This window comes from Atractosteus spatula, chromosome 8 (assembly GCF_055471065.1).
Source record: "Atractosteus spatula isolate fAtrSpa1 chromosome 8, fAtrSpa1.hap1, whole genome shotgun sequence".
Taxonomy (NCBI): Eukaryota; Metazoa; Chordata; class Actinopteri; order Semionotiformes; family Lepisosteidae; genus Atractosteus; species Atractosteus spatula.
In genome coordinates this window covers 36,089,314-36,098,707 of record NC_142713.1, presented here as the reverse complement: position 1 = coordinate 36,098,707, position 9,394 = coordinate 36,089,314, and the positions used below count along the sequence as shown (strand labels likewise).

General features: G+C 36.7%; 1 protein-coding gene across 1 annotated transcript; it reads right to left on the bottom strand.

Annotated features, from left to right (window-relative positions):
* Nucleotides 1-1,719: 1,719 nt before the first annotated feature.
* LOC148829514 (arg8-vasotocin receptor-like) lies at nucleotides 1,720-8,355 on the bottom strand. The gene is made up of 2 exons (XM_088923433.1): nucleotides 7,434-8,355; nucleotides 1,720-1,916 (listed from the first exon to the last, which is right to left on the bottom strand). The coding sequence occupies exons 1-2, from the start codon at nucleotides 8,353-8,355 to the stop codon at nucleotides 1,720-1,722; spliced, it is 1,119 nt and encodes a 372-aa protein (XP_088779559.1).
* Nucleotides 8,356-9,394: the final 1,039 nt, after the last annotated feature.

Below are 9,394 nucleotides of genomic sequence, written 5' to 3'. Positions count from 1 at the left end.
ATGAGTAGAACATTACAGGCAGCGCAGCTGACAACATACAAATTTAAGCAGAAACATTTCAGGTTTTAGAATTATAATACATTAGATGTTTTCGTTTAATTCAAATTATCTTTATCTTTTGGTATGTAACAAAGGGACTGTTTTATGATTATACAAAGAGAAAACAGAAAAGACTTCTATAAATGAATTGATAGCTTATTTTATGATAATTTGCTATGTTACAGTATTTCATTTGTTTTGCGGTTTCACATAGGCAGTCCACACACAAAGTTGTAGCAAAAATAGTTTTGCTTTACTAATGATATATCAATGAAAAATGTGTTGCCACATTCACAATATGTGAATAATAAATACTAAAAATTAGTTTTCCAGATCAAGCATCTTGTAATTACATCTTGAGATCACCAACAGACATTTTAGATTAAATCAAAAGCAGGCATTTATGTCAGGTTTTTGTTATTTTTATAGCAATGGATACAGTCTTTTTCACACATTTTTCCATGTCCATAAGAAAAGCTGAACAAAATAAGTTACAATATTTTCAGTTTTATTGTGTAATTTTATACATTTTTTTCATTATTTTGCTAACATTCTGAAGGTATTTGTACAGCTGAAGAATTACAGGAGTACAAACAGCTTTAATGGAGGCCAATGTCAGTGTAATCCAGACAGATGTAATATCAAGGTATTTAAACATTAAACATTGGACATTAAAAGCTAAAATATATATGTGGCGAATCACTGTGAAACAACAAAATGCAACACATTTCCAAAAAGGTTACAGCAAAAATGTAGAGCGATATTATTCAAATATAGTACACCTGCATGCTTTCTTAGTGTGACATACTTTTTTTCTCAATTTACATCACAAAGTGCAAAACATAACTGTAAATCACTGGCAGAAATGAAATAATTTCATTTTAAAACATGTCTAACAATGTCATATTTCAATATAATGCCATTAACATCTGCAATAAAATGGTGATACAACAAATTCACAAGGTTTATAATACATATATATAGTACTGTATGGAACAGCGAAAAATGTATTTAGTGTAAAAGAAACATACTGTACAGTGAAACAGCATGCTTCACTAATAACAAACAGCTTAATAACAAAGACCCATCACCTAGCTTTTTTGTAAATAAGTATGGAGTAATGTTACAAACTACTGTAGGTACTTTTAGTTATCTTCTATTTTTGCAAATTTTAGTAGACTACTTTAATATACTAGATCTGCAAAACACTGTACTTTAGAAAAACATTTAGAATGATTTTATCTGAAATTTGAAAAATACAACCTAAAGAAGTTTTCTGAAACTGAATTGTAGTACTGTAGTGTGTATATTTCATACCTCTAACAGATTCTGTTTCTAATTTGTAATTATTTTTCCAATGAAAACAATTAACTAATTATATTGTCAGTAATTTCATACCCACTCTTAAAAATGAATTAAAAACAGCAATATTACAGCCATGTTTGAAACCAATAGGACTAGCCAGTTACTTATTTTTTATACCTATTGTCTGGAATTGCCAGATGCTAAGTGAATTGGGTTTAATGCTATAATGTTCAAACTTACAAAAAACGTGCACTTGTCAGAGGCATCTGCGATTTTTCACACAGTGAGCCCCACAGAGCCTGCAGCATAGGCTGTGGGCCTCACTGGGTGAAAGATTTCCTGATGACACAGTAAGGCACACCGCACCAGAAATGTCTACAGCTGTGTGGAATTGTCTGTAGGGCCTTTGTCTCCGATGTTGATGCTGGCAGTTATCACAGAATCTTCCCGGATTGAGCTGCTGCCTTGGTGCTTTTTGCAACATGGTATGTGGCCACAGAAATACATGTAAATCCAAGGATTCGCACAGCTGTTAAGATTTCCCAGGAGCATGATGATTGTAAACACAGAACCTGGAATAATAAAAATGTGTTTCCTAAATTCACATTCAATTTCCATGAAAAAGCAAATACACACTTACAAGTTATATAGAAATTCTTTATCATGGTGAGCAATGAATAATTATTTCTTCAAAATCGATGACAACATGGTAAAAACATGAATTTATATCCAATCTCTGTATACTCTGTTTTCTAAAAACATACATGTATAAAAAGAATTTGTTTTTTATTTTCAGTATATACAGTATGTGTAGCCTAGTTCAATCATTTGGAACTGGTAGTACAGGACATACTGTACAGGTAATTACATGAGAACAAGCATAAATGTGTCTTTGCTTTACTGAAACTGACAGAGGTGGGAGTCAGCGCACAATATGTGGTTTGTCATCAACTTAAAGAAAAGCCCTGTACCATGTACCTTTTGCATCCTCTTTCAGAAATGCATACTTTTCTCATTGTGTTAACAATATAAATTCATGGAGATGATGTAATGTTAGGAATTTATTTTTTCTAAACTATTTAATAATGTTAAAATGAGGCTTATTGTGAATAGGTGAACAGGTTCAGAATTTCTAGAACATAGATTTGGACAAAGAGTTTCTACCAAATATTACAGCATAAAACGCATTATTTCAAACTTTTTTCTTAATACAGTCTATCAACTTAAGAAATACATTGACACAGACTAAATTTTAAAAAAAGTGAAATAGTTTTTGAGGATAGATATCTCTTAAAATTCCAATACAGGATTTTAACTTTTAAAAAGCTGTGTTGCTTCCTTTCTGGTTTTCTGAGTCATTAAAGAAAGTTCAGAAGAAGATTTCACCCTATCCTTACTGACTTCCGTTCACCTACAGTACGTATAAGTACCAAAAGTATTTCTGAAAGAAATCAAATTCACATGCTTCTCCTGGGTGCTGGTACCCCTCAGTCAGACCTCACACCACACATGGTTTACTAAATTACTAGCCCTTTGTTTTCCCAGCTCCACAAGCATCCCTGTAAGTACCTGTAAGTGTTAGTCTGCACCATCATTCTGCTTTCTGTCCACTGCTCTGGCAGCTGACCCCCACAATCTGACCTTTGTCTCTCTTGATACATTAAAAATACCAGTTTGTCCATGGTTCCACCAGCCATCAATCTGTGGATACCCTTCCAGACAGCAGCTCCACTATGCCTTTTGTCTTCCAGTTGACCAGCTATGACACCCAGCTCAAGGCAGTTCCTCCAGCCTGTCCCATCATTTCATCCATGGACCCTTCATCAGGTACTTCTATCACTTTCAATGAGCCCTCTGCCTTCTTTACCTGGTTCACTCTTATTCTCTCTTATTCCTTCACCCATCCACTCCTTCTGGCCCCTCATTAATGCCTGGAATCCTACCCACAATGATTCTAGTTCCAAAACTGTTTTCCTGTTGCACTTTCACCTCTTCTCTTTCTTCTATCCTGTTCACCTGTCCTCCACCATGGTCAACAATCCACCTGCTCACTGCCTTGGCAGCAAACATCTTCCCTTCAACAGCTCTTTTACCTGGCTTTGTCTCTACACACCCAGTCCAGCCTCACATTCACCATTCTTACTCTAAGGGCATCGAGCCATTCCCCATTAACCCCACACAATGCTTTCAATCTTCTTGTACACTTCCCCTGAGCCGACAACACATCAGCTGTGTCACGTTAGGTCTATAGGCTACAGTATTTATATGTACGGTAGGCTGGTAGTATAAGTGAGTGAGATTGGGGTTTGACCTTCTCCCAGACTTTCATTTAAAGCTTAATTAAATGGAAATTCCTTACCTGTCCTCATATAATTCGTTTTCTCCTCATAAGACTTCAAAAGGCAGAGACACCTCTGTCATCCAAACACCTTCCCCTTACCATCACATATTATCAAATTGCATATTTACACTTTGAAAGAGATGCCACACTCCTTTAGTGACCTAACCCTGCAAGGACTATTTCTTTCTGAGGTTCCAGTACCACAATCTGAGATGCACTAACAAATACGTCTTCAGTGCCAAACACTTTTCTGGCTAATCACTTTGGATTGGAGTAGTATTCTCCTATTGGATCCACACCATTGGATCCAACCACTAGCCAAGATAAGTTCAGTTTAAATTCAGCAAGTTAAGAATTTTACACTCGCATAATGTGATCCCATTTGCTTCATAAGGGGGTTCTGATAGACTTATGGAGATGTTGTCATTCCTTTAGAAACTTGGGGTCAGCCTAATTCAAATTACATGTTTACTTAATCTTAATTCAGATTTTGCCAAACTACTGAAAGGGAGTTTTAAATTAAAGTTCAGAAGGAGATCAAACTGCAATCTAGCCCACCGAAATATAAATATCTTGATTCCAGTACTCATGCCTGTCATCATTATTATTTTGTATTTTTGAGATAGCTACCAAAAAGCACTTGTGTAAAATGCAAAAATGTGAATTTTTGCTCTTTTCAAACTTATGATATCTAGCAAATAAATAATATTCTGCATTTTATTTTTTGTCAGGTGACATCCCTTTAACCTTTTACATGGGGAAGTGGCCGTGGGAATGAAAGACATCATTATACTAGGTACCCAAACATCGGCTGCAGAACAGCCGGTTATGTTCCTTGGTTATCTCCTCGGAGCTACCAATTCTATGCCCCAGTTATAAACATTAAATCCTCTGCTGAACACAGAATAAATAAAGTAAGCTGTTTCTCACTTATCACTACAGAGGAGTCCCTATTATGTCATGGAATGACAAAAATGGAAGAAGGGCAATGACTTGGGGGGCTATATTTACTTGAATTCGGCACAAAATTGCCACTGTTTTGTTGGGTATGGTGTTTTTTTTCTTTTGTGTCTGATTCACTCTATTTTAAAGGTCTTCCTGTTGCCCTTTCATAAACAATACAGCGGACAGCAATCTTCATCTAAGTGATTGACCTGCTCTTTGACTAGACATCAGTCAATTGCCATGCAGTCAGATGTGGCATGTAGGGTGTGTGAAGGTGCTGAAGCAGTGGGGACTGGACCTGAAACAGAGAGGCAGAAACAAAATAAAGAACAGAAGAAGGAAAGACTATAACACCTGGCAATCTGCATACAACATGTGGTCCACAAATAGCCATTGTGGTGTCTGCTTCTCCCCTGTGATCACCTGGACATTCATAATCCTCATACCGGCCATGGTGTTCTGGCCAATATAAGATTCCTGAACAGTAGAGGTACAGGGGCTTGAGCGCTCTCTCTTTCTCTGCCCTGTTTTGTTGCGTTAAGCCAGGGCAGTGGAAGTAAAATGGATATATTTTATATTATATAGGTTTTATTGGGACTGAAGAGAAAGCTACTGGTTTAAGTATGACCAGGAGTTCAGGAAAGTAGTGCTCTTCGGAAGTTATTTTTTGTATTACTGTACATACAGTATGACAGAGAGAGCTGGGACACTGCAGCAAACAAAGAGCACTCCTTTAGATATTTGTTCTTTTTCCTCTGGTTACTTGGGACATGTTGTAAATATTTTTTCCATGTATCCGATGATACTTGCCTTATTGCAACTACGCGTATTTAAGTAAAGCTAATATGCAAACTACTTTCCTGTGTTTTCTGTGGTTGCACTGGTGGCTCTGGGGGATCTGCCAGAAGAAGAGTCCTAGTACCTTTGTAGTCAGCTGCTATAGGTGTGCTTTGTCACTGTTGTAACTGCAATACACATTTCAATTCTGCAGTTTATCAATTGATAGACATACAGTATACACCCATCCTTAGGTTTAAAAGGTAATTCACTCCTCTAAAATTGTTAAAAAATGCAAAACTTTGCATTGGGAACATTAATTTCCTGTAACTTGACATTTTTACATGTAAACATTTTACATGTAAAAGCTTATGACCTGTTCAGGAAACCAGGTTGGTAAATGAAAAAGCAAGTATTAAATGCTTCATTGTAGCTATAAATGACACGACACACAGACTCAAACATGCACACACTCACAGCTGGGCCAGTTTTCCCAGAAGTCAATTAATCTACCTTTCTATCATAGTCTTTGTACTATGGGAGGAAACCAATGCACCAGGAGAAAACCAATGTGAACACACGGAGACCATACAAACTCCATGCAGACAGCATCACATCTTTGGGCCCCAGAGCAAGGAGGTAGCAATGCTTGATTTCAGTGCTCTCTAACATACATTAAATTATTTTGCTATTTGTAAGACTCAGGTTTTGAGGTAAATAATATTCAAATTTACTATTATCATATTTGATCATTTTCATACAGTATGTTTAATTATAATTAACATAATTGCATTTGTAATTTTTGAGGAAAAAGTCTGATGAGTGCGCTACGGCAGAGTGTACCTCCTTATTTCCAGGAACTTGAACTATGAATTTTCCGAAGTAAACCTGCACAAGCATATCAAATCTTCCACGCTATGGCAAATGAGTGTAACACCCATGATAAAATTTAAAACATGTATTGCCACTAGATTAAAATAGGTTGTACTGACATTACGTAAAAATAAGTGTCTGTACATTTTTTCTCATTTTAAAGCGGGTAATTCGCGATTTAAGCGTTATTTTTGTTTCCAAAACGTATTAATTTATTAAATTAAATACCTGAAAATAAGGAGAGTAAGACACGTAATTATAAATCCAACAATAAAGAAATCGTGAAACCCAGCTCGAGTGCAAAATTATACTACAAACTGTGTGGCACTGGCTGATTCTCCAAGATACAGAAGCGCACAGTTCATCTCTCCAAAGAAATGACTCACACCACTGACTCATTTAGTGCAGAGAAGTGTAAATTACATAGCTAAATTCTAGCTCGATTAAATTAAAAAGCCAGGAAATTGTTTGTGTGCTTTATTTGTATATTTAGTGCAGCCTTGTTAATGCGATAGTTGAATGTTTTAAGGGCTATGCTAACATTTAGCTGTGCAGGAAAGAAAACCATTTGTTCTACACTAAACGCGTTTGGAAATCAGGAACACGATTTAAACACCATGCCCCGAGGAGAGATGGGTTTTTATTAACGATTAATGTCTCAGCACGAAAACGATAAATCATGTAGCTCTTGCAGACAAAACATCGATTTTCACAGCTGTCAGAAATTCTTACCCTACCTGTGTTCGTCAGCGGTGCGCAAAGTGTAAAGAGCTCAAGGCATCTGTTCAGACTGTACCTACATCTGAAAAACCTTTATCTGAAAATACGAGATTTGTCGTTTTTATTTGGTGCAGAAGTATCAAGTTGACGTAACAAAAAACGTTATTTATCATTTTTAACTGTTTTTCCCTGTATTCATAATAAATGCTTTCCAGCAGACGATCTGTGTAAACTACCTGTCATATTACTGTATACTGCTGAAGGTAAGACTGAGGAGTTTCGCCAGCTCGCGGACTGAAAAAAGTAGAAGTTAATTCTTGAAAGACAATGAGAGAATAACAAGCATTTCGTCCTACTTTCATGAATGTAATTAACTACTACTTGTTCATTTAAAAAATAAGATTCCCGAGTGTGCTAAAAATATGTAACTCACCTTCTGTTATTGCGCTTGGAAACCAAACAGACCACAGTTGCACAATGAAGAAAGGAGCCCAACAGAGAATATAAACCACTACAGTTATAACCGTCATCTTTACTGTTTTGATCATTGCTTTGGAGAAACAGTTGAAATTGCTAGCTCTGGAAGGAATCACCTGCATCTGGTTATGTCTGAGTATATCCCCGTGCGTTTTGGCGTGTATGTTCATTTGAAGTATTCGGCATATCTGAACTTGACAAATAATGAGTATAATCGTGGGAATAAAGAATATAACAGTGAATACCCATGTAACGTAAGCCTCTAAACCCCAGGGAGTTATGAATTGAGCCCAGCATTCATTGACTCCAGGAGAGATTTCCGTTTTAGAGAATATGAACACTTGTGGCAGGCTAAAAATAAAAGCTATACACCAGCTAGAACAAATAGCGGCATTCCAGAAAGCCCTTTTCTTCTGGAAAGTCACCATTGGGTAACAGACTGCTTGAAACCTGTCAACAGTCATTGCAACAGTCATGTATGTCGAAGCAAACATCCCGACGAGTTGCAAGTATTTGATGACTCTGCACAGAAAATCGGGTCCCAGAAAGATGTCCGTTATGTCCCAGATAAGCTGAGGAAGAACCTGAAAGCCTGCCACTACCAAATCAGCAATACTGAGGTGCATCATGAAAACGTACATCCTAGACATCCTTTTTCTTCTCCTCCAGAGCACCATAACAAGAACCGAATTGCCGATTGAGGCGGTAAAGAAAATAATTCCAAGAACCGCAATTTCAATCCAGGCTAATTGTTGATCTCGCTCTGGTCTGCTAGATATTCCAGAGTTATTAGCTGTCGTTGTAAATCCATGCTGGAAAATGTTATCGCTTAAAATGTCGCTGTTATGAAGAGAATTAGAAGATGACACATTTTTCATTTTTCCGTTTTTTAATACCACTTTGATTAAAATAATCAAGCGTGAATTGAATACAAATTAAACACCTGTAGCGACAAGGTGCTATGTTTAGAGTTTAAGATATGAGTAATTCGGTGTTGGAATTTCAAAAGTATTCTTCGTAGTATTTTGGATACTACTTATGCTGTATAAAGGCTAAGAATTGCTATGTCACGCATATTTTGAACTTGTCTGACACTCCGTGTTTGGAAGCGCCTTATTGTAGTCTCCGTCTTGGCGATCATCTGGACTCCGAGCCACTGCTTCAGCCTCAGCCAGTGGAATGAGTCACTTAATTAGATTGGGTAGTTCAAGTGCTACAGAGCTAAGGCAACTAGACAAGAGTACATTTTATTATGCGTTTTGATAGTAAAGGTAGACTTTTCAACATTGAACGCTTTTTGTATTGGTATTTCATCCTGCATCAAATCATTTAACAAGTGCATTACCTGCACTTAGTTTTTAACCTTGAAACAGTTGCGTTCGCGTGCATAGTACAGTTACTGTAGAAGTGTCAAACTGAATCATATTAACTCCATTGAACCATGAATTGTAATCAGAGGACTTTAAAACGTGTGCGTACTGTATCTAACTTGTGAAGTTAAACCGCATCCGAGAAAGACAAAAGGATTACTCATATACTGTATGTAGACTTTGTACGAGGGTTAAATAAATACACAATCTTATGTATAAAAGTGTACAGTGTTAGCAGACATCGTACTTCATGTCATTTTCTATAAAATGATCAAAGTCGAAGCACACACAGACACTGTGTACCTTTTTAAGAAAAATGCCCCCACAAAGTAGCAACCCCTGACAAACATTTCCCAAAACGGAAATAACTTTTTTTAACAAAAACAATTGGCATATTTCAGAAGTCCAAAACTATTTGTCTTGGGTCTCAGTTTCACCCCACATGGAGTTTCATTTCCCTAGACTATAGAACTGAAAAATAACACTAAAATGGACACAATCACTAAATCACAAACACTAAAATCGACACAAAGATAGGGAAGGACTA